Source organism: Pristis pectinata, chromosome 13 (assembly GCF_009764475.1).
Source record: "Pristis pectinata isolate sPriPec2 chromosome 13, sPriPec2.1.pri, whole genome shotgun sequence".
NCBI lineage: Eukaryota > Metazoa > Chordata > Chondrichthyes > Rhinopristiformes > Pristidae > Pristis > Pristis pectinata.
The window spans coordinates 34,042,141-34,068,984 of record NC_067417.1 but is presented as its reverse complement, the minus strand read 5'-3'; the positions used below and the strand labels follow the sequence as shown (position 1 = coordinate 34,068,984).

General features: G+C 35.6%; 1 protein-coding gene across 5 annotated transcripts in view; it reads left to right on the top strand.

The window, feature by feature from the left end:
- The window catches only part of rpgrip1l (RPGRIP1 like), a 97,166-nt gene that overhangs the window by 24,728 nt on the left and 45,594 nt on the right, over window positions 1–26,844 (top strand). For all 5 annotated transcript variants that reach the window (XM_052028637.1, XM_052028641.1, XM_052028638.1 and 2 more), the window contains 9 exons: window positions 2,219–2,517; window positions 4,929–5,034; window positions 6,783–6,926; window positions 14,437–14,542; window positions 15,643–15,789; window positions 16,372–16,445; window positions 20,416–20,555; window positions 25,682–25,788; window positions 26,055–26,105. In XM_052028637.1, coding sequence (XP_051884597.1) covers window positions 2,219–2,517; window positions 4,929–5,034; window positions 6,783–6,926; window positions 14,437–14,542; window positions 15,643–15,789; window positions 16,372–16,445; window positions 20,416–20,555; window positions 25,682–25,788; window positions 26,055–26,105 — 1,174 coding nt within the window. The remainder of the gene's footprint in view (window positions 1–2,218; window positions 2,518–4,928; window positions 5,035–6,782; window positions 6,927–14,436; window positions 14,543–15,642; window positions 15,790–16,371; window positions 16,446–20,415; window positions 20,556–25,681; window positions 25,789–26,054; window positions 26,106–26,844) is intronic.

Genomic DNA, 26,844 nt, shown 5'->3' with positions numbered 1-26,844 from the left:
TTCACACTTGTCTTTTAATAAATGAAAAAAAAATGAAGGCCTCAGTTGCTCACAAAACTTCAACCTTCCCAGAGTTGTAATATTGCTAACTTAATTCAAATTGTAATTTTGTAGTCTGAGCAAGATTAGTTCATAAGCATCCAGTGCATGCATTTGACTGCACAGATGTTATACTGCTCTAATATTTATAGCAGTATAACATTTTTGAAACAAACTGCTTCATCAGAATTATTTGAGGAAAGTTAGCAATAGAAGTTCAAAAATATTAAAAACAGACTGGTTATTTGCTTTTTATTTTGCTCCCCTGCTATAATGTTGTTTTGTGTTGTACAAAGTTTCGAAATCCTGTTAAGATGACAGGAGTAGTTTGTTTCTCATTTAAGCAAATTTAAACAAAAAATTATTTGAATTTAGTTGCAAACTGTCTGATTACCTCATCATTACTATTATTATTTTGACAGTTAAAAATGTTAAACTCTAATTAGTTAGAAAAACAGGAACCTCTAATTAGCACTAATTATTGTTTTATGTTGGCAATTACAAAATGTTATGATCCTAATCAGTGCCATCTGTGAGACGATTAGACAGCAGGATAATAAAAGTGCAAATAAGTTAGCCTTGGAATTAACCTGTGTGGGAGAAGCATGGTAAACGGTGTGCAAAGTGGCAATTTTCATTTTAGTTGCAGGCCCTCCATGGCAAAGTCAGTAGTTTCCAAGGCTGATGTGTTACTGAAATGCCTTTGCAAACTTTCTACAAATCACAAAACTAATCCACAGAAGCTATGAATTGTATGGATTTATTATTTACTGAATCAATACTCACGCATGGCACTATGAGTGACACATGGACACACTGCTTATTGAAGAAAATTACGCTGAATTTTTAATGACATCATTACTTTAATCATGCTGTTACATCTTTGTTTACTTTCTTAATAGATATGTATTGAACAATGCTGGGTGTACAAGGAGCTAAAAAAGTATAAGGCATCTGGTGAATTTCCGCTACCCATTCATTTACCTTGACATTAATTTTACCTTTAAGATTCCTTAAAACATGTCTCAAAAAATGAAAAGTTTAACCAACCTTAATTATTTTAGTTTCAAATTTAGTTGATATTTGAAGGTAACTCAACATGTATATTTCTTCAATCTCCTCTAATATATATAAATATATTAGAATTCATGGTTACGCACTTAAATCCAGCAATTTGCATGTGGCACATCAGAGCACATCACACACCTTAATAAATGAAGATATTATTTTATACATGTGACAAGCCCAGTGCAAAAAACAAACTTTGTTATTAACCAGACTCAAAGTCTTAGTGTTAAAGATGTGCGACCAATTTCAGAGGGTCTGTAACTTGTCCTGTTCATCAAAGCCACTATTCCTTTTTTTGCGTGCCAAGTGTTTTCCATTCACCGATATGCATGTTTTCTGTTACTCTATATTACATCACCCTCATGTGTCCTTTGATAGACTTTTGTTCCCAGTTAGTATTTCACATCAAAACTGGATGGAATCAAAGGTACAGTTGATCAAATGCCAACAGTGGATTCTGAGAGTATTTTTTAAAAAAAGATGAAAACCATGATGGCCTGTCTTGAATTTAAAACAAAACTGTGTCTGAAAGTCATTATTTGCTCAAATGTATTTTTGCAATTGTTTCATTTAAGGTTGCAAAGCAAAGCTAAAGATAGGAACTTATAATTAATAATGTGTTCCATATTGCTTGGGTTTTATTAAGGACCACCTAAACTTTTATGGCATCTTTGGCTTGTGAGGTTTTAAGTTTAAAATTCTTGACGCTGTATGTGGTACAGTAAAGGGAGCAAACACAATGTTAAGGTATGAGATTCAAGATTTGCATTCCTCCAACACCCACTCTTTCGAACTATTCTTAGTAACTTATGGTATACTCCCTTTATAACTTCCTTTGATTTGTTATTCATCAAGCATATGGAGTAAGTATGTGTTGCCTGTGTAGCAAGCTGGAATGATAAGCCCTCGGAAACTGCTATTTGTCAGTGTTATAAAGCAGATTGCAGTACTATGGTTTTGATTAACATCAAAGCACACTTCACAGGCAGTAATAGTTATATCAAAACCTGAAATGTATTATTCACAATCCACACTAGAGTCTTTAGCAATGTTTATGCACTTTTCAACAAAATAGTTTTGCTGACTTTTCATATTCTTTTCCTGTTCTCAGGATGGCTACCAAGCTAATTAGACTCGTCAATGACAAAAAGAGATCTGAGTTGGAGAGTGGCGGCCCCAAGCGGATAGGCAGGGACATTGAGATGGAAGAAATGATTGAGGAACTGCAAGAAAAAGTTTGTGAACTAGAGAAGCAGAATGAGAGTCTGAGGAATCGGCTAGTAGCTTCTAAACAGCAGTTGCAAGTTCAAGGCCGTAGAAACACACCATACAGTTATGTACAGTCACGCATAAATACTGGCCTTAAAAAAGTTCCTGAAGCTGCATTTATGCAGGAGAATCTCAAAAAAGGTATTAAATATTGCTGAATGTGTATTTTATAGTATATGTATTTTATATCAGCCATTAGCAGTTTGCATACCATTTAAATGAAGATTTCATTCATTATTTTTAAATTGGATCAATGTTAAACCACTAGCAGCCCACAGTGATCACCCAGCATTTTTATATATTTAGTTGAGATCTAATTGAAATCACTCTATAGGTATATCTTCCTAGTACCGTTGATTGTAAGGATGTTCAAATTCTTAATTTTAGTAAACCAAAGTTGTGGTTGTTTAAAATGTAGCTTTGTTCTCCGTTCTTACCATTCAAGGGCTATATTAATTTAAAAGGGACTGGTGCAAATTTGTTTCACAGCTGTCATCCAGCCTACTTCTGAACGTTGTTAACTATTCAAGTCGCTAAGACGTTTTAGGTTTCCTTCTATTTACTTCCCCCCATCTTTTACTTGCAAATTCTTGCAGGTCAGGGAGATAAAACCCAAAGTGAAAAGTCAATGATTTTATCGTGACTATACAAGTTGTATACCTCTGAATGATCTTCAGACGTAAACTTGAATAGCCTGGATTTTGTGGTTATAATGAGCCAAAAATGTTAGCTATTGCCATCATTACACCATAAAGCAATAACTTCCCATAGGCATTTTTTAATGTGGAAATCCTGGCTGCTGTCAGCTTTGCAGGCTACTCAACTGTAATTTAAGAAAATCAGTGATTTAAGAAAAAAAAAATCAGATATTTACAAATTATTCTAACTGTAAAACTCTGGAAATCTTTGCTGTGTGAGATATAATTAACTTATCAATGACATACTAAACCATAAATCTCTGCTTCCAAAAATGAATTTTATATATGTGGATTGTAATTCCCTCATAAATATTTTAAAATGTAAAGCTTTGGAAATAATTATTACTAACACTTATACTTTCCATGAAGAAGCTTATTTCTTATATTTCAGCTTTCACCTTCATGGTTCATAAAAACTTGCTTATGCACCAATTAATGAAACAATTGGGTGTAGTTGACTGATCAGCCAGTTTGTTGACACCACTGTTACTAGCATAGATCCCTTGAACTAATGCCTGACAGGAAAAAGAAAAAAGTCCATACCAAAGAGGTTAGTAGGTCGTAAGTCCAACTTACTGAGGTCAACAGCAAGCAACGTCATTTCATCACTTACTATAAAATCCAGGCCAGTATTTCAGCTTCATAATTAATTGAAAATTAATATTGCACAGCTGTGTAAAAGTGCTGCTTTTCCACCCTTTATTATGACCTTTTGGTTGATGAGTTCTGAGAGTTTTTAACACAGGCTGTACAATTGAAGAATCATGTCAGTTTCTCTAAATGAAAATCTGTTTATTCATCCATTATAGAGTCAATAGTATGTTACTCTTTGCTCAGCAGGAGCAGTGTCATTTTCATTAGTGTTCTTGAGTTTTACTGCAAGTTGCTCTTAATTATCTCGGACTTCGTTTTTACAATTCATATCACAGGAAAGAAACTTGACTTACACAGTTATTCAATCTAACATAGTGTTATCTAACCATGACTTTATTGTCTGTTCTGAGCACTCACATTTGTTGGAAAGAGGAAAGGAATTATGAATTCCAGTGTAAATCTACAGGCAAGGTGGAATTGTAATTTTCTATAATTAAATATAACAGGTTTTGGAAATGGATAAATGCAGTTACTGTAATGTATCCCACAAGTACCTTTCATATTCACCGTAAATGGGTCCAGGAAGTGGAGACAATTGGTAACATGCCAAATTAGCTGACATAATGCAGCATATTGTATCAGCTGAGGTGGAAATGGAGTGTGTGTTAACATTTACTGAGGGGCAGCAGCATCGTACAATCAAGACGAAAAACTTCAGAAAAAATTAAGAAATCAGGGAAGAATCCACATTGGTTATCTAACAGGGTACTAAAGGTAGCGTTTTCCTTCTAAAAGCAAGTGTTGAAAGAACAGGTTTTAGTATTTACTAAATCCAACAGGCTAACAGTGATAAAGGCACATTCATTCATCAGGAGTGTCAATGTTAATGACGATGTCCCATTTCATGTAGTGTCGGACACAATGTGAACGCCCAACCATTAGGAGCCAAATCACACAAACTTTAGAACCATCCCATTTAGTGCTTCCAGCAATTTTAATGCATTTTACTTCAATTCGCTACACTTTAAGCTGCAGTAATTCCTCAAAGTCTACCTTGCAAGCGTATCCTTGCAAGGATCCTTTCCAATTCTTCACCAGACTTCTCTCTTCTAATGCTAAAGAACCCCTGGCCTGAATAGAGGGCAAATTTTAAAATTGTACCAGGAGATAAACTCTTCCATAACTAAATTGTATGTGATTGATACTTTGTTATTTGATAGGCATGACATTTTTTTAAATCTTTATATATTATCCATTTAGGAATCAGAGTTCAAGACCCAGAGCTGACAACAAAGTGTAGCCAATCTTTGCTTCCCAGATATGGACACAGTCTGCTTGAAGATGCTAGGGCTGAAGTACGGAATCTGTAAGACTCTCTTTCTTAACTACATTTTAAGTACTTTGTAGGAATATGTTCATAAGGGTATTAGGAAATCTTTGATGAGTAGCCATAGAATCATTGAAACATTCAGTCTTTAACTGATTGGCCCATTGAGTCCATATCAGCTGAAAAACTGCTATCCAGCCTTATTGCATTTCACAACGCTTGGTCTTTAGAATTCTGGGTCACCGCAGATATGGTTTTCATCCACGTAATTTTAAATGATATGAGGCAATGAGTGTCTGATAGGTTCATGCTGACGGATTAATCAGTGCCATTTTAAATGATGATTAAAACTGCCTTACAGAATTTTAGCAACAATTTCTTTTTCAATGATGTCAGGCTGACTGGCCTGTAATTACTCATTTAATCTTTTTCTCCTTTTTTAAACAATAATACCATGTTACCAGTCTTCCTGAATTATTTCTGAAGCTAGAGAGAATTAGAAAATAGCCTGCACTGTTGCCATTTTGTTTCTTTTAATTACTTGGGATAGTTTTTAAGTGCATTCTCAATTGCTGAGATCAATTGACACTTATATATTTTTATAATAAACTTTTATTTGTCTCCTTCTTTCTTCCTGTACATTTTCAGTCAGACTATGCCCTAATGCTCTTACCATTAATCATTATGCTTACCTTTCCAGTCAGGAAGGTTGAAGATAACACTGTTGAATCAGTCAATATTTTTGAATGTTTTCAAAAAAGTCAGCCACTTTTTCCTCTTTAATAAATTGCTAATCTGTTAAACTATGATTCTATTGTTTTAATATTTTTAACACGTCATTAAAGATTTTCTTTGACAACCTAAAGTAGTACCTATACCAGCTAAGTAATGAATGCTTGTTCAAGTCTCCAACGAAATTCTCAACATTTATTTGAAGGAAGGGCAGTGGATGAATCTCAAAAGCTTTATTTAATTAAAATTTGTACTCTTTTTTTAAAGAGGGGAGCTATCTGCATGTATCCTTGTGCAAGAGAGACACCAGTGATGATGCACCATGGGGGTTATTTTTCAGGATATGAACACTACATCCAGAATGAGAGAGAAACAGAAACAGCATCATGCTTCATCCTAATAAGCATCCTTTAAAAAAATTAATTCAGTTTTTAAAATTGAGTGGCTTCCCATTATTCATTCTTTGAATCATTTATGTTCCTTACCAATAGGAAAGGAAAGAAAGAAAAGAAAAAAAGAGGCAGAAAAAATAAAGTGAGATAGAATGACATCCTTAGTTTTATGTGCTAAACACAGGATATAGCACCATATGTGCATGATACTCCATTTGCAAAATTCAGTTACTTTGCTTTCAGTGGATTCCAATTTTGGATGCGGATTACAACACATTGCACACATTGCACATGGTGAATATCTGACTAAGGATGACATTCTACATAGTCTCTTTTTGCATCCTAACTCAAATTCTTTTTGTTTTAAGTATGTTGAATTTTGAAACCAAATAGGAAGTCTATAATATTCCTGAAGGTCAATAGTATTTTGTTGATGATTAAAAACTGTAAAACTTCTGATTATTGATTACAAACATGCCCTCACTTTGACATCAGTGAACCTGTATGTCATTTTTCATCTTGATAACTTATTAACCTCAATACACTTTTGGCAAGTTTATTTTTGTTTTGATGATACTAACAGGTGTATTCAGTATATTCATAAAATATTTAATCAGAGTCTTTTTAGGACATCCATTAAAAGTCTCTTGATGTAATCTTTAGAGAGAATTGCATTACATCCCAGAAGATGCAGATGGAAGAGATGAAACAAACTGTTGAGATACTAAGAGAAGAAATGAGGAAGAAGGATAAAGAATATGAAGAGTCTCTTCTGCATCTCAGAGAGCATCAAGCAACAGGGCAGAGGTAAAAGCGGAAGTGTTCTATTTCAGTTTTTGATAGCCATATTATATCTGAGGCATTTGAGCATTTATAATTATAGCCAAGAAATCTAAGATTGTATGTTGTAATTACTTTACAGCAAATTTTGTCCCATAATTTGATCAGTTTTTATTTTTTAAAATCTTCCGACTGTTCTACATTCTGGAAAGCTTCCAGACTCAGTTTCTCAAATAGCAATTGTTGAAAGTACAACATAGTACTTAAAAACCACAATGGTCAACAAATCAATTGGAACCACTACCATTGTAGTTTTGAAGCTGAGGCATTTTCCAGCTGTTAACAGCTGCTGTCAGACCAAGAAATTGTCACTGCATGTTTATAATAAAATCAAAACCTGAAAATAAAGCTGCAGTCTATAAACAGTTATAATTCTGGATACGAAGTTAATTAGTCATTATATAGCAGTAAACTATTTTGCATTTGCCATGAACTGGACAATAAGTTAAATGCTAAATTTTATTGATTTGTATGGGTATTCATTGTTCTCTAAATCCAGTATCAATATCAGAATCAGAAACAAGATCAGAAGCAGATTTATTATCACTGACTTACATGATGTGAAAGCAGTACAGTGAAGCAGCAGTACAGTGCAAAGACTTAAAAATTACTATAAATTTCAAAAATAAATAGTGCAAAAAAAAGAATAACGAGGTAGTATTCATGGGCTAATAGACCATTCAGAAATCTGATGGCAGAGGGGAAGAAGCTGGTCCTGAATCATTGAATGTGGGTCTTTAGGCTCCTGTACCTTATTCCCAGATAGTAGTAATGAGAAGAGGGCGTGTCCCGGATGGTGAGGATCCTTAGTGATGGATGCCGCCTCTTGAAGAATCCCTCATTGGTGCGGAGGGTTGTGCAGATGATAAAGCTGGCTGAGTCTACAACCCTTTGCAGCCTTTTGCAATCCCGTGCATTAGACCCTCCATACCAGGCTGCAGTGTAACCAGTCAGAATGCTTTCCACCATACATCTGTAGAAATTTATAAGAGTCTTTGGTGACATACCAAATCTCCTCAAACTCCCTAATGACATGGAGCCGCTGGCGTGCCTTCTTCGTGGTTGCATCAATGTGTTGGGGTCCAAAATAGATCTTCCAAGATGTTGCCACCCAGGAACTTGAAGCTGCTCACCCTTTCCACCGCTGACCCCTCAATGAGAATTAGTGCATGTTCTCCCAACTTTCCCTTCCTGAAGTCCACAATCAATTCCTTGGTCTTGCTGACATTGAGTGCGAGGTTGTTGTTGTGACACTACTCAACCAGCTGATCTATCTCACTCCTGTATGCCTCGTCAACGCTATCTGAGATTTTACCAACAGTAGTGGTGTCATCTGCAATATGTTAATAAAAGAATTTCTACGTGTACCAAAATCTGCTTCAAAAATTTGCAAGTGATGTCATTAAGTAACCTTAGTGGTATCATAATTTATGCAATTATATTGAATCCCTTTCATTGAATGAAATCAAATTGTTCTCAGTGCGTAAATTAGCTAATTTGGATTGGGAGATATTTTCCATTTCAACAAAATGGTTGAAAGGCATCAACAATACAGCAGCTTTAGAGAAGGAAAAGAACTTAAAATCTTATGATGCCTTTTACAGCCTCATGATGTCTCAAAGCTCTGAGTAATAGCAACTACACTCACTTCTGCCCCCCCGACTCTGTCAAATTTCTGGTGTGTTGCTGGTGCCTTCCACTCTTTTAGTCTTTAGGTATCTGAAAAAAACTTTTGGTATCCTTTTTTATATTATTGGCTAGCTTACTTTCATATTTCACCTTTACTTCCCTTATTGCTTTTTTCGTTGCCTTCTGTTGGTTTTTAAAAGCTTAGCTTCCCAATCCTCTAACTTCCCACTAATTTTTGCAATATTGCATGCCCTTTCTTTTGCTTTTTTGCTGTCTTTGACTTCCTTGTAGGCCACAGTTGCCTCATCCTCCCTTTAGAATGCTTCTTCTTCTTCGGGATGAACTGATCCTGCATCTTCCGAATTACTCCCAGAAACTCCTGCCGTTGCTGCTCTACCGTCATCCCTGCGAGGGTCCCCTTCCAATCAACTTTGGCCAGCTCCTCTCTCATGCCTTGTAGTTACCTTTACTCAACTGTAATACTGATACATCCAATTTCAGCTTCTCCCTCAAACTGCAGGGTGAATTCTATCATATTATGATCACTGCCTCCTAAGGGTCCCTTTACCTTAAGCTTCCTAATCAAATCAGGTTCATTGCAGAACACCAAATCCAGAATTGCCTTTTCCCTAGTGGGCTCAGCCACAAGCTACTCTAAAAAGCCATCTCATAGGCATTCTACAAGTTCCTTCTCATTGAATCCAGTACCAACCTGATTTTCCCAATTTACCTGCATATTGAAATCCCCCGTGACCACTGTAACATTGCCCCTTTTACATGCCTTTTCTATCTCCTGTTGTAATTTCTTCTTATGAGGATTCCAAGAGCCCGACTGCTATGGGCAGCTGGTGTTGAACTGCTTTATCATGCCATACAGTTCAGAGTGTATGGTTAAGAAGAGTAACCCTTCTAGGACACAGGACACTTTACTGCCTCAAGAATTTGTGCTTGCTCCAACCTTAACTAACTTGTATATCAATGACTTACCTCAAATCCAATAACAGGAATTTATCTATGCTAACGAAAACCGCTGCGCTTGAAAAGTGATATTGCAAAACTGCTGTCAATGGCAAGATGTGGCATCACCAGCTAATGTTTCCGATATTTTCCACCTAAAAACACCAATGCTTCATAGAGGCTGGGTATCCACCTAAATGGCAGAAGGCTGAGGGATGTAGCCCAGCTTCTTTATCTCGGCTTGATACTAGATTAGCTATTGAGCTACCATGGCTGCATGAAAAAGACAGCAAAGCTGGTAGGGACGATCCATGTCAATCCAAGTCTGATGTAGTGCAAATATATCCTACTTTCACCAACTGCTCATCGAGCATCAGGACAGCCAATGCCATCCAAAAAGCAGCTCCAGCACTACACAAAGGCATGGAGTTTGAGATTACTACTAAATAAATTTCTCATTATGCATCCCATAGTTGCCCTCTTGGTTTCAGCCTACCACACCGTCAATGGATCTTGCAGAATATATTCTATATAAATCAAGCTTGCATAGTCAACCTTGGGTCTGGAATTCCCTCCCTAAATCTTTCTGCATCTCCCACTTTAAGACAATCCTTAAAAGCTATTTTTCTGACTAATTATTTGCTCAATGTCCTTATGTTTCCTTACATATTTAGTGTCAAATTTTGTTTGAAGACACATCTCTAAGGTGCATTAGGATGTCTTACTATGTAAGTGCAATCTTTTATGTGGGAATATAGGATTTTACTTTGCTGCAATTTAAGTTTGTTACACTTAATGTTAACATAACATAGCATCAAAAATGCACCAAATTAATTATAATTGAGAAGTTATTCACAGATATGCTTTTTGAAGTAAATTATTGAAGCAGTGATATCCAATAAAGTTCTTTCCTGTCGCCTCTGATAACCTTCAAAGCATTGACTTAAGAAAATACTTTTAAAATACTGATAAATCTAATTTAATTGTATTTGTGCTCTTACTTGGCCACTTTACCTGGACTTTCTTGTAACAAGAACTGGTAATTTTCCAATGTTTAAGTTTCTTTGAAACAAAAGTCAAAGTACTTGCTTTCCTTTATTAAAATCATGTTTTTCCATTGTTGTGGTCCAACTTTGGGCAAAGAGTTGCGACTTAGGCACGTGCTTCATACAATGCTTCATTACTTAAGTTCAGATTTTATAACTAAAGTAAGTAGCCTGTATGTCTGCTTTTTACACCATATGTCCCCTAGCTAATAAGATAGTTTACAATTTTGCTGTACCTCAAATAGATTTGCTACAAAATGAAAACTTTCTGCTATCCCTGCTATACTCTTTGTTATGACTCTGGTGGGTTAGAATAATCCTTGATGGTGTTGGTTTGTAAATTTGGACAAGGGAGTTGTGAAATAATTGCAAATTAAGTTAAGCAAATTTGCTGATATTGATCATGTTGGCATAACATTCATTAAGCTAGTTCATGTTGACCATTGCCAGCTTTTCCAATCAGAATCATTCAACCATTGAGAGTAAAGCAAATCCCAGGCTTACAAGCATATCCTGTGAAACAAAGAAACCAGAAATCACCCATTGATTTGGAAGGCCAAATCCAGTCCCAGAAAGATTGGTCTCCATTGCTGCCCTCTCCAGAAGATTCAGCAGTGGAGTCCAATCTTTCAGGGATTGCCCAGCATTTCACTGGGGAATTGCATCTCAGCTTGTGCATCGGGTCAAATTGGCTACAAACTTCGAGACTCATTGATCTCAGTGGGAGTTATAACAAAGATTTAGAGGCAAAAGAAAAGACAAGTTGCTTTATTAACATTGCTGTACTTTAATATTTTTAATTATTTGTGTGTTTAGTAATTATACCTTAAAAAGATGAATAGTTTTTCATTGCTTTTAATTTTATTTACTTACTGCAATTTTATTGGTTTTTAAAACTCAGATATATCTTTAAAATTAATAAACAACTTACAGCATTTACAGCCAGCAAAGCTCTGTCTCCAGATGCAAAAATGTCAGCATTTTGATGTATTGATTTCAGAAAAGTTATCAAAAACTACAAGGACATTTGCTCACTTACAATTAGAATCTTGAGATTATTTTTTTTTAACCTTAACATTAAAACATTGCAATTTGAACCCAGCATAATGTTGTAGGTTTACGAAACTGGCTCCTATGATTGAAAAGGGAAAAACTACTACAGTTTTGTATCGATACACTAGTCATTTTGTAGGATTGGGATTTTTAAAACTATGTGCAATGCAAGGTAGTTACTGTTCTTTGCTTTCAATTTTTCAGTGTAAGGGATATAAAACTATCCAACTTTGAGATCTACATGACTCTTTCTTTATTTTATTTATACAGCATAGTAAGTTCAGTTGCACAGTGTAGTACGGAATGATGAATCATGAACAAATAATACACTGGGCCAGACAGCTATGTTACTATCCAGTTTAAAGATAGAGCACAAAATATGATAACTCACAGTTACTGTCTCAAATTATTCATTGGAGAGAGAAGCAATCATGCAACAATGTGTTCCACCAAATAACCACAGTAATTAAATTGGAAATAGTACATCATTTTTATTTGTTTACTGCATGTAAACAATTTAGAAAGCTGCACAGTAATACAGTTTTGTTGTGGCGGCATGTACAGTTCTCATTGAAAATCTTTCTGCTGTCACGTGTTCCACACATGTTTCATTTCCTTTTCTTATTTAAAAAAAAAGGCTTAGAACATACATATGTACTTGTGGCTCATGTGCAAGTAACTTATTTAATCAGAAATTCCTTTTTAGTGCTGACATGATTATTTTTATGGATGTATTGACCTTGTGGAACATATGTGCACAAATGAGATGATCCTATCAATTTGTTAATTTGTAGAACACAAAATAACATTCATACAACAAGAAACTTTTTCATTTTTTTTATCCAGGAGCTGTTTTGTTTTTAATTTTGAAGGCAGTCAAGTGGTTCATAACAGTTGTTTAAATGACAAGCATAGAAGACACAGAAGAACTGGATGTGTTGGGACAAGATAATTGATATTATTTTTTCATATAAGGGAGGCTTTCTAATCTAAATGGCACTACAAGATTATGAAAACATGGGTTAAGCATGCCCCACCATTCCAGACGAAGAAACAGCATGGGCGCCAACTGAAAAGAGATTTAGAATTCTACAAACTTGCCAACCTTAATTTCTGAAACACTGTTCAAATGTGCCTTTTTAGATACTTTCAAACTTTCTATTGCTGGTTTTCTTCACACTTATTTATCATTTGAAATTAAATGTTTTTGTTTTTCATTTACAACACATGTCAGCAAGGTTGCTTCTGAATCACACTTGTTCGCTAGGATCACATTTTTGGGAAATGATTTCCATTGCACTTTTCTCTCATTCTTAAATTGCTGGAAAGCTTTTAATATTTTGTTAATATTTTGTACAAGAAAACCCAAGGGGTACTTTTACATTTCAAAGTTTAAACAACAAAGACCAGCTTTGTGCATCTTTAGATAGTTTGCATATGTGTTTGCTTTTTAGCATCAGCTTTGTATCAGTTTCAGTTATAGTTTTGTAGCATTTTCCAAGAAAATATACAAAACATGTTTATTTTATGTGTATTGGTAAAAGAAAGGAATGACATTTACTTGCATTCCAGTATCGTCTCTGCATGTGAAATGTTTAAAAACATGCAACAAAAGAGAACAATCCATTTGATTTCTTTAAAGATCATTCCAGTTTAGGCAGAACTGTACTCCATGACTAACAAAATTGTCAACTTTTTTTTGATCAGCTGATCAGGATACATACAAAGAGATGGAGGGAGCCCTTCTCAGGATTTACAAACGTTTGCACAGTTTTTCACTGTGAAGATTCAGTAATTAGGAGCTGATTTATGAGTATGTTTCATGCAAAATCTTTACTACTGTCAAAGAAAGGGGACTTGCTGCACTGCTGTAAATGACTGAAGCTAAGTTCATGTGCATAATTTGTATGTAATCATCCTCCATTAATTTCACTTCCTGAGAGAAATTAATTTGTTTTTATTGTTTCCTCCATGCTTTAACAAACTGTTTACCTGAATAAATTCATTTTGTTCAGTATACAATCATCTTTATGCTGTTAACCCAGCCGTGTACATCTTGTCCCACCTCAAACTTTTTAGGTAGCCCCTGACACAGTATTGTCAATAAACACTCTAATGTGCTAAATTCTGCTCATTAATCAGCCCTCTTGCCATCACTGTTTTTCTATTTAACTATTCACAAAAAGAAAAATCAGGTCATTACTCTTTAAAAAAAAACTGCAACTGTATGTTCCATTTCCACTTAGCTTTTAGGTTTGCAAAAATGCACAGTGCTGCAGTAAGATACTCCAAATAAGTTAATTCTCCCAACAATCAATCGTCATTTTCATAAGATATAAAGTGTTATATTCTGACATAAATTATTTTTTTTTAGACATGCAACATTTTCTTCCTGACAGATAAAGCAGTGAACTTTAAAAAAGGCAACCACCCTATGCTCGTGATTAAAGAGCATTCAATTAAGACATCAAGTTCCCATCGGCATAACAGTTATCAAATATTTGGCAAATTAGTAATATTTGTATTATCATTCAAATGTAGCTTGTTTATTTGTCAGACTTAATTTATCTGTCACTGTACTTTCTGCAGACATGCGTGCATCCTTAAAATACTAAATAGCTGTTGGGATCATTGCGCCACTGCACCTTCCCCTGCAGACAAAGATGGATAAACAAAGTATTTTGTTCATTTGAACAAAAGATTATAGGGGATAAAAATATGCAAGGTTTATGCCATAGAAAGTCTATTCTACTCAGTCCACAATATAATGCATTTTTTTCCCTAAATTATAGGACAACTATCAGGGATAATGTAGAAATGATAAAACTACAGAAACAACTTGTGGATAAAGCAGCTGCATTAACTGTCTTGGAGGGCAAATTTATGCAAATCCAAGAGGTAAGAGTTCAGTTTCGGAACCAATCCATTCCCCAAAAACAATTTGTTTCTTGCCCAGTAACGTAAATAATCAAGGAACCAAGAAGAGCAGCACAGTAGCATAGAAGTTAGCGCGATGCTATTACAGCACCAGCGATCGGGGTTCGATTCCAGTCACTGTCTGTAAGGAGTTTGTACGTTCTCCCGTGTCTGCATGGGTTTCCTCCGAGTGTTCCAGTTTCCTCCCACATTGCAAAGACGTACGGTTAGGTTAATTGGGTTTAAAATGGGCGGCGTGAACTCTTTGGGTCAGAAGGGCCTATTACCACGCTGTAAATAAAATTTTTAAAAAATTTTTTTTTAAATTTAACTTCAAGATTCCTATCACTTGCATTCATGCTGACCATTTAATTTACCTACTCTTCCCCAATAAATACATGTACTCTTACAACTTATTCACAGCAAAATTGGGAATTTTTTTCCCTTTCAGTATCATTTATTAAAGGAATGCCCTGAACGATATGGTACTCTAGAAATGCTACTTGAGAAGCAGTAACTTTACATGGAAATTGTGCACTTATGATTATGAACAGCACAGGCCTCTCCCACTGAATTGGGCCTTAACAATATAGTTGATACATGCTCTGAACTGCTTAAAATGACCAGAATACTGTACACCATCCCTGTCTACTCTGTTATCAGACCATGGTCCATTTGCAGTATAACTTTGAGCCTTATGGATATTGTTGCAAATAGGCGATGCACGAAACAGGCCTGAGCCTCAATATGTTGCAAGGTTAGCATGTCTTTTGGGGCTCTGAAGAATTTCATAGAATCATAAAATTGTTACATCATAGATGGAAGCCATTTAGCCTCTCAAATAAATGCCAACTCTTAATAGCACAATCTTGAAGTTCTGTTCCCCCTGTTTTTACCCAATAGCCCTGTAAATTATTCCCTCTCAAATGCCAATTCGATTCCCTCAATAAATGATTGTTAATTCCAGATAAATAAGTGAAGTTTTTTTCTCACATTCCCTTGCATCTTTTGTCCAAAATTTCGTGGCATAATTTTGCAATGTACAATGACTGTACCAGTATTGAAAATGTATTGTCTTACAGAACCAGAGAACCATGAAAGCCAGTCATGATGCTTTAATGAATAAAGTTGATGAACTAAATGTGCAGCTGAAAGAAGAACGTTCTAAGTGCCTTTGTCTTGAAAATCAGCTGTACTCAACCTCATTTTCTCAGAAAGCATCTGACGAGGTTTTTCTACTACTTACTTTCAAAATAAATATTAGTGAGTGAATGTGAAAAGATATAACAAAAATATTACAAGATTCCAATTCATTTTTTGAATTTGTGATGTCTTATAGTTAATATAGTTAATAATTATAATTCTAGCCTAGAAATAAGAGCATAGATTTTAATTGCCTTTCTATTTTACGAAACTGGAATCTGGTTAAGCTCATATTTGGGTGACTTTGAAAATCTAATTTGAAGGGGAGTTAATTTTGTCAAGTGTAACACAGTTTTACACCATCTCGAGTTTTATTACAACTGTTTTGAAAACGTTAAATGGCATATAGAAAACTGACAAATTTTTGCTTTGCTTTCCAAATCACTGAGAACATCTCAATGAGAAATCCACCATAAACTAATTTTATCAAGTGTTGATTACAAAACTGTAATTGTATAACATAGCTATTCAAATGAAATGTAAAAGATGTAAACAGTTTAAGTGAGAGAAATTAATATTCAGCAATTGTAATAAAAGTGTACAGAATTGAACTTTTTTTCATTTTGTCATTGTTATGCTGCTTTGTAATCCATTTTTTTTTTGTTCAGCTAAAAGAGAGAGTCAAGGATTTACAAAAGGAGAGAGATCTTTTGAAGGAAAATTATGACAAATTATATAACAGGTACCTCATTTTATAGTTTTAATTTTGTGTATTATTTATCATGTTTTTCATGAATATATTGTGCATCCACACATACTTTTAATATTCTTTTTCCTGGTACGTAAATTCACAGTTTCTCATGTACAGTATTAAATCATTGTGTTCCAACTATTTCTGACTCATTTCTGTCATTTGTAATATCTGATTTAATATATCTATGGACTGGTGCTCTGAAATGCATTTCATGTTGTGCATTCCAGACTTGTCATAGCTCTGTTGAGAATCCACAGGAATAGGATACAAGCAAATATTTACGCTGATTCTCCTGAAGATTTTATTAGTCTGCCACTATAATTATGGCATAAGAGTGGTTAAACCTCTTTGGAATTTACTCTTTGTTTTTCTATTAATTACCAAGCCATACCAGATAAAAATGTTCCTAATGAAAATTATCAAAGCCAGTGGAATTTTGAATTTGACCTTTTTTTCCCACCAATTTGATTTTATTACAATAGATGGAGCTTATGTAATGAGATATAAGGTTATCCAGTTTAATTTCAAGAAAAACTACTGGGAATATTTTCCCAGTAGTGCAAGTCAGTGACCAAGAAATTATAACACACCCATAACAGATACTTTATTTTGTTATTGTAGCAAGCACCTATATATCTGTTTCAGTCATATGACCACAGCTGCAAACTTCAATAGACCCTCATCTAAGACATTGGGCGTTACTGTGGAACCATTACAAACACTTGAGACTGAGGCTGGGTCTGGAGGAGCTGGGGCTCAGAGGCGGAGGGATGGGTGAGTGGGTGGAAAATATTCCAATTTATGTTTCTTGAAACCAAGCATAAGTTGTAATTCATCCATTTGCACCTTGGGTGCAGAGAGGGTCATGATGCACCATTGGTCAGGATCTTGGGTGAGGCCAGTGCTGTATCTGTATAGTTTTGGGTGGGGTGTTATTACAGGATCAGGGCCTATTTGAGTGTGCAGAAGATTAATTTGCTGCCCTGAAATCAGCAGCTTCTAGGGTTTGGGATGTGGACATTGGAGAGCGAGGATCATGGTCTGCATCTGAGAGTCCAACAGCAGTTGGATGAAGATTGAAAAGTTAGGGAAATAGGTGACAGAGCACCCAAGTAGCTTATGTAGTCAGGTTATTGGTCAGTCAGGGACAGGGATGATCAAGAAGTTAGATCCAAGAACAATAGTGGAATGGGGGATTAGTGGAAGAGGTGGTGATGGCAGTTGTGGCCACTGGCATCAAGGATAAGAACGTGGCTTGGGATAAAGGAGTTGGTGAATGGTAAGTGAAGGAATGGGAAGATAAGTAATTGGACTAACCTTGTAGCATCCTAAGCCAGAGTTGCATAAGTAAAACATGGTTGTCCTGTGAATGGCCAAAGCTGGGCTACTTTATATGGCTATGTACAAAAAGGAACATTATACAAAATTTAGATCATTGACAGGAAAACTGCAACAGAATTGCAAGTGGAATTCATACCATGCACATAGATTGTCCTTGAAGGGCATGCAGTCCAGATTATATCAGGGTTTAAAGGATTAAACTATCTGGGTTGGTAAAATAAACCTGATTTGTATTCCCTCAAAGTTAGTATGTCAGAGAACAGATCCAATTAAAATGGTTAAAATGATAGAAGAATTCAATGGGATAGCTGCAGCTGAAATCTATATTCTCTGAAGGGAAAAACAAAAAATGGGAACATAATCTTAAAATTAGAGCAAGATCATTTAGGATTGAAATCAGTATGTTTTTTCTACATAAAGGATAGAGGAAATCTCTCTCCCCAAAATACTGTGTTGAGCCAATTGAAAATTTAAGGATGAATTTCAGTATTATTTTAATATGTGAAGGGATATGAAGAAGAATTGGATAAACAGTATTGAGGTACATTTCAGACACAATTCAATAAAGTGGGCCAATAAATTCCAGTAGGCTGAAAGAATTGTTCCTATTGCCCAGCTCCAAACTTTGTATTAATGCTCATCCAATTTTTCCCTGTCTCTCTTCCAGCAATGAAGATGATAATTTTCTGAGTTGTGATTTTTGTGTTTTCTTCCCTACTATCTACAATGATCAACTAGCAGGAGTGGACTCTGGGATTGTTAGTGACAGACATTTCCCTCTGAGATTTTGTGGTCTGGATGCAAAAAGGCAAAACCTGACATTAAACACATTTGGTTTAGAATTTAGGGAGTGAATGAATGGGAGAGGGTTTAACCTAAATAATCTATCCCCAAACAAAAGTCTCTATTAAAACATTGATAACAATTGAATTAAGCAAGACTTATCCAATAAGCAATTTCCATATATTTTAATGCAGTTTTATTTTTTTCTAAGAATCCAATATTTTTAATATATATTGCTTATTTTGTATTACACATAGGTTGGTAATAAATTTAAAAATATGAGCAGTGGAACCCTGTTTATGGGTTTTAGTTTAACTATGTACCTTTCTCAAACAGTTCTGTTGGATTTGTAGTATCAAAGCAAAAAACTGACCTTTTGTAAAAAAAAATCATTTAGCTATACTTCAAAATGTGTTGTTCTGAATCACGTATAGCTGTCAGTTGGCAAAATATGCCATTTACATTTGAATTTTACTTACCCCAGAGCAATGTCATTGTGCTTTCTTCTCACTGTGCACTAAAGAAAGATTGCTTGCATTACATATAATGTTTAAAAATGTTTTAGCTCTTGAGGAAAAATTGCAAATATCTAGTTGTAGTCAGAATTCATTGGACAGCTCTGGCTACAGAGCACAAGAAAATCACAGTCATTCTGAACATGATAGAAGAAAGAATGATAATGTAATTGTCTTTGGATGAAAATTTCACTAATGTAGTAGCTTATCATTTGGAATAGTTCTTAAAAAATAGAAGTACTGTCTTAAATAGAATGCATTTCTCCTTTAACATGAATGTAAATTGATCTAGTTTTTGCCAACTGAAACCAATTACATTTGGAAAGGGACTTCTCCATGAAATGTTGCTTTCAGACACTGACATTTTTATGGCACTTATTGTTGCATCCGTATGCTCTTCTTAACCTCATTTTCCTGTTTTTTTCTCATAAGGGAGTTTTAATGTCCAAAAGCAGAATTTAGTTGTTCAACTTTCTCAGTTGGTCTCCATCTCCTTTTAACAGCACTATACCAATTTTCTGTTTCAATAAATCCATCAACACAGGAGAAGGGAAATTTGTATTATTTTTAAGTTCTGTTTCTCTTTAATCATTCCTAATGATGGATATTATTCTTAAGTATAAAATATGTAGCTTTATATTTGTGCTCACTTTGATCATTTCTTCCATTCAATTTTATTCATTTGCAGCAGCAATTTTTTTCTCTAATTGCATGCCATAAAACAACTTCTATTGAACAATGTTTCTTGGTTTTCCCATCGTTCTTAATAAGACAAATGGCCACATTTTACATGCACAATAATCATTCTATGGGCCACAATGTCTCAGGCATTAAAAGCACTAGTGCTTTGTGGTTTCCTTTCTACCAGCAGCTGTTTTTTAGTGCTGCGTCCCTAACAACCCCCTAAAAAGTGATCAGGTGGATAGTTCTTGTTATTTATATTGAGGGAATATAAGGGCTTGTATGGTTTTGTATGTTCCCTGTTGTTGGATAATTTGGATCTATGTATTCAGCTGGGAGCATATAGTTGAATTCCTTTCCTTGTCCCACAGATCCAAATGATGCCAATTTTTTTCTGGCTATAGATCTCTAAATTAAGGCCAGTGCCTTTGCTCATCCCACAAACCCTTTCATGTGATTTAACCGCAGCCTGAGCAAGGCGCCTTGGTTTCAACAGCAGCAGACCAGCATATGTTTGCTTAATTCCTGAGACATGATGACAGCAGTCTCTGTGCCACTAAGGCTTTTTAGTTTTAATTATTATTCTCTGTGGAGGATTACATCCAATAGTTCTTCACATGCCACATGTTTGGTTACAGTGCTTTTGACATGACCAATGAACAACAGTGGAAGTTGAAGGAGCAGCAGCTGAAAATACAGATTGCACAGCTCGAGACCGCACTAAAATCCGACCTGGCTGACAAAAATGATATCTTGGACAAAATAAAACTAGAAAGAGGTATTTTTGTATATGAAATAAATGAAGCTTGCAGAATCTGCATTCATAAATTCTTACCACAGAGATGATTATGATTCAATGTTTTTTTTGCTTACATCTGTTTGTTATTGTAAATAATTTCAATTATTGCAGTGAAAAAACAGTGTAAGTGGGCAGAACAATATTGGTTCATTGTACACTGTCCATTAGTTGAACACATTTTTACAATTCATACACGAGCTAATTTCTTAGAACTTGTTTTACTTCATTAGGGGGATAAGGGTATCACTGTCAAGGACAGCATTTATTGTCCACCCCAAGCTTCCTGTGAGTAGGTAGTGATGCAATGCCTTCCCTGAACTACTGCAGTCCTTCTGGTGATGGTAAACCCACTGTGTTGGGTAGGGAGTCCCAGGATTTAGACCTTCAGTAATGAAGGAATGGCAATATATTCCCAAACCAGAATGGTGTGTGACTTGTAGAATGGTGATGTTCCCATGTGACGGCCACTCTTATCCTTCTTGGTGATAGCTTACAACAGTGTATTTTATAGATGGGAACACAGAACACTGGTGGAGAGAATATGAATGTTGTGGTGGATAGGATGCCAATCAAGTGGACTGCTTTGTGCTAAATAGTATTAAGCACCTTGAGTGTTGTGGAGAGTATTCCATCACACTCCTGACTTGTGCCTTGTAGAAGTAGAAATGCTTTGAGTTGTCAGGAGTTAAGTCACTTGCAGGGTAGCCAGTTTCTTAACTGCCTTCACAGCCGGGTGATCTTCCACAGTATTTTGCTGGTGATGGACTCAGAAACAGTAATTCTGCTGAAGATAAGGATAGATGCTTACACTTTCTCCTTTGAAAATAGTCATTTTCTTGCATTTGTGTGATGGAATGCTACTTGCCAATTATCAGCCCATGTGTGAATGCCATCCAGGTCATGCTGGGTGCAGGTATAGACTACCTCCCCTCGGGAACTGTGAAAGGAATTGAACATTAGGCAGTCATTACCAAATATTCCCATGTTTGAAAATCAAACCTGCAGAAGCTGGAAAACTGAAATAAAAACAGAAAGTGCTACAAACTCTCAGCTGTGAAGACAGCATCTGTGGAAAGAGAAACAGAGTTAACATTACAGATTGACCTTGATCAGAACTGAGAAAGGAAATTATTAATATGTTACAGAAGAGGTAGGAGAGGGGTGAACAGAACAAAGGGAATATCTCTGATAGGGTGTGAGGGTTGCCGTGGGGATAAGTTGTAGAAGTCATCTGATCAATGGTTTAATGAAGAAAAATGGAACAAAAACTATGAGAGGGCAGTTAGACAGTTACACAGTCAAAGGAATATGAGAAAATGTGAAATACAGGGTTGGAGGACATGCTCAGCAGGTCAGGCTGTGTGCATGGAGAGGAGAAACCCGAGCTGGTGTTACAAGTGGATGACCTAGAATAGAAATCACTAGTTCTGATAAAGATAGAGAAAATGAGTTACTAAAGTTGTAGCATTTAACACTGAATTCAGAAGGGTGCAGTGTGCCCAGATGGAACTTTAACCCAGCCCTATTTGTGGCCTGTGGCCTCCGGCACTGTTATCATGATGCTCAATGTAAACTTGAAGAGCAGTACGTCTTCCGACTGAACACATTACAGCCTTCTGGACTTAGGAAAGGGCTAATGGATATGCACATTAAAATACTTGCCAGATAATCTGTTTTCAATATAAAGTAACATGAAGCCACCTGGCATCACCTAGGCATAGAGCTAATCATAGAGTTTGGAGACCATCCTTTAAACATGGAATTGGGAGCCAGCTCTATCAACATGGTCATGGAGTCAACCCTGATGACCAATGTCTCAGATTCCATTGCATCACCAGCAGTTGTCACATGCTATTTAAGTGTTGGACTAGAAGTCAGATTGTTGTTATCAAGGCTGTGGATGCCAGTGTTCAAAGGGATCTCAAAGTTGTCAAAGCGTTCTTTAACAGATTACCAGAACTGCTGACGTGAAAGTAGCTGTGGTTCCATGGAGCACAAACCTGGGTCTTTTCTGAGGATGCGTTAATCCTACTCTTACCTGGAGAGTTTCTTGCCTCTCAGCCAGCCAACTGGAATGTTGCAGTCTAAAGCCAGGCCTTTAAAATTCAGAGCTGCTTGAGGTAATCCTCAAGACCTCTGCTCTCTGTTCATTGAAGATCAGCAACCTTCCAACAGCCATGCTGCAACAAAATATCAGGGGAGCACCGTGGGAGCTGGAGTTCAGTCAAAGGCAATCTGTAAATAGGCACTAAAGCATTTAATTCATGAAATTGGATAAGAATGTGCTTTTTGTGTTGAATTTAGTTTTTATATCACAGCCAATCGAGTAATATGATGTTGGGTGACAGACACAATCTGGGAAAGGGGAATTATATTCATCCCTTAATTGCCTTTGAGAAATTGAGGCAAATTACTGCAGTTGTTTTTTTTTATAGAGACTGATTCTACTGAGCAGCATGTTAAGGTTTACCTTACCACATTGCTGCAGTCTTGAGTCATGTGTACACTAGACCCACAGCAGTATGGTAAGATATCATGTGTACACTAGACCCACAGCAGTATGGTAAGATACTCTATGCCTTAACATGCTGCTCAGTGGACTCATAGTCTCTACAAAAAACAACTGCAGCATGTCACCCGAACTTCAAGAGTTGAGGGATAACAGATTTCCTTTCATTACAGGGATTTATTAATCAGATAGGTTTTTAAGCAATAATCTGGTAGTGTTTTGATAACAATTATTGATATTGCCTTTTATTTCCAGGTTTACATAATTAATTTAATTTCCCTAATTGTTATTTTCAGATTTGAACTCATTGGTTATTTTGTCTCAATTATTGCATCGGTAGCAAAATTACTCTGGCACCTTGCTCCTCTAAGTTATTTCACGAAGTGCAAGTTACAAAAAATTCGCAGCCTCATTGTATCAAAATTGTGCAATTATTACATTGGTTCTAAACTGACTCCAAAGCCCACAATCAAGCTTGTATTGAAATCAGAATTGAACCAATTCTTTTTTTTTAGGTTTCATTACACATCCTGATTGCCTCCCCAGCCATGCCCCTCCTTTGGGCTACTCTCATGTCTGTACAAGTCCCCCTTGTGTCTTCCCTACAATTACTCCATGATAAACCTCTCCCCATCCTTTCCCCTAATGCTGGAGTTCCCAATTGCTTATTTTCCCAATACATTCACACCCCCAGACACTTCCACTATGATCTCTACTTTCCTCAATGGCAGATTTGGAGGAAATGGATTTGTGCATACTTGTACGGCTTGTTCTAATGTGCACGTTGTCCCAAGCCTCCTGTGCAGTAGAATATCGTGCCCCACATGCAGCACTACATAAATTTACATTTTTATGGTTAGAAAAATTTACAATACAGCATGTTAGGGTACAAAATGTACTGAGTAGCCAGTTTTGTTTTTCAGAATGACCATTGCAACACAGAATTCCACAATTTTGGCATGTTTAAGTCTTAATAGAAGGGACTAAAGCAGTTTAAGAAATGAGCATCTGTAAGATGTTAGATCTTTCAAGAAGTGCACTGTCAGCAAAATAATACCCTGAAGTTGTATCATGTTTTTAATTGTATGTGTCTCTGCAGAATAATTATGATATATTATTCTTTAAATAAAAAAATCTGTTAAGGAAGTAGATTCAAAGCTAAAATGCAGACTCCACAAAAATTGTACAAGATTGAAATGATAGTTTTATTAACAAAATATCTGCAATATTTTATGTATAATTACAGAGTTTAAGTGTTTGATTGTTTGAGCATATTAGATAATAGTAGATACAATATATATGAGGGGTCATTGACTTGAAAAGTTAACTCCATTTCTCTCTGCGCACATTCTGCCTGACCTGTTGAGGATTTTGTCTTTTTATTTCAGTTTTGCAGCAGCTGAGGTTTTTTTGCTTTCCAGTTACAGCATGTTAACTGTTTTACTTTGTATAAATTTATGTTCCAACATATTTACTTTTATGAACAGTTAGTAGTTCTTAAAATTATATGAGATTGTATATTCATGTGCAATTTTCTGCAGATGAAACTTGGTGTGTTATTTCTATAATCTATAGAGATTCATTTGATGTTTACGTATGTATGTAAAGAGCCAACTGTAATTTTTGGTAGCCATCAGGTATGCCTATAAAATGGCTTGACTTAATCTGAGGCCAGATATTTTTCAGATGGCCCTAGTGCACAGTAGATTGCAGTCCAAAATTGTGCAGTGTTGGCTCATTTTATGACAGTAAACGAATATAACAGAGTTAAGTTTCTGCGTATAATATCTGTTCCGTCTAACTCTTGACAAGCTGAATCATACTATTATGATCAGAATAAATTTCTCATTCATTAAAAAAATAAAATATTTTTTAAATGTTTGACAAAGTGTCAAATGTGGGTTTTTTTTTTGAAAGAATTGTCCTCAACTAACATTATTAGAACTGAATTTTGGAAGCAGAGTAGAATAGGCAGATTTTTGGTGCAAAGTGGCCAATATCAGATTGGTTCACCTTTATACAACCTGCCTGATTGGTCCTTGAATTAAAAATTGGGCACAGTATAAAGCGTGGATGATCCAATATCATCTGTAGTATACCTGCACTTAAATTGAAATTTCTTTTATGATACAACAATGTTTTGCAATTTTGATATCATTTTAGGTGGACAGTAAATCAAGATGACATAATACCATTTTGCAGCTTTTCAAAGAAATGTTTATGACCAGATGCAGAGCATGTTTAAAACTTTATGGTGGTAGATGCTTATCCTTTAAAATAACTATTATTATTTACAGTGTCTTAGAAAACTCCATTTGCTTCCCTTAAAACATGAATAAATGCTGTAGAGTTATTGAGAGGGAAAAGGTCCCCCCCCCTCCATTACTTGTAACAAATCAATAAATCTGCTTGCAAAGAGTGGGTTTACCAGCTTGTTACATGTGGTACACAGAGGAAATTTTAAAAGTGTTTTGAAAGGAATTGCGGTCAGCATTTAAGTTTCCTTTGCATACAGTCATTATTACAGTTTATTTTAACACATTATTGTCCAGGCTTACTTTTGTATTGTTCCCATTTATTGTTCCATGAATGTCAGCACAAAATGAGCGACTCTCCCAGGAGAACAAAGAACTGCAGTTGCACTATCTGGAACACAAGCAACAGTTGGATGAACTAAAAGATCGCATGAAGTTCTTCACCAAAGTAAGATACTTACTTACCTGAACTCAATTTATATCTGCAAGAATGTGACAGTGGAATGCTTGAAATGTTTTATGCATGCCATAAGTATACTAGCTTTATGCATCATAAAGCCTCAGAAAAGAGAATGTAAAAATGTGATAGTTTATTTATTCATGATATTCAAGCCAAATGTCATATTTGGTGAGAATCTACTATGTCATTTCCAGTTATCCCTGTATTATTCATTTCCATTTAATAAGGCCTTTTATTGACTATTTTAATTTCAGGAGAGTGATATTGATGTGGCTGAACTCAGTGAAGCACTGATGCTCATAAAGGTACTGTAAAGAAGTTGATCCCTCTTTCAATTCATGTCTGCTCTGTAGTCTAATAACAATCTGACCCTCATATGCCCTGATTGCAGTGACTAGCATTTCAAGAGGCTAATTCATTGGTGGTCTTCAAGGGGCCATTGTAACCCAAATCTCAGAAAGAACAGGGGAGTAATGTTAGAAAAGAGTAACATAGAGTTTATTTGGACTTTGTTACTATTTCATTGACACAATAAAGATTAATTAGACCATATCCAAAATTTCTGCATAGATTTATATTTTATTCATATTGTAGAGACTTGTTGTTTAGCACTGAAGCATTGAAATCTTTTTAGAATTTGCAGGTCAAATCAGAATTATAACCTAATGATAAATAAAACTACAGAGGTAAACCTTAAAATAAAATGTATGTTATTTGACCATGAACAGCAAAATTATGCAACTGACCCAGCTGAAATTTCAGCTACTGCCCAGCGGTAGATTTTCTTAACTCTGCTACTGTGCCACCCCTGTTCTTGGACTCGCATGCAGTTTCAATGAAACTTAACATAAGCCTGAGGAACAACACCTCAACCTTTTGATTAAATACTTTACATTCGATCCGATGAGTTCAGCAATCTCAGATTTTAATAATTGCCCTCAGTTTTCAGCTACTGCTACTGATTCAACAATTCCTATCAGTACCCACTTTCTTTTGTTTATTAACTTGTCCCACTTTGACACTATTATGCTTATTATCCCTTTG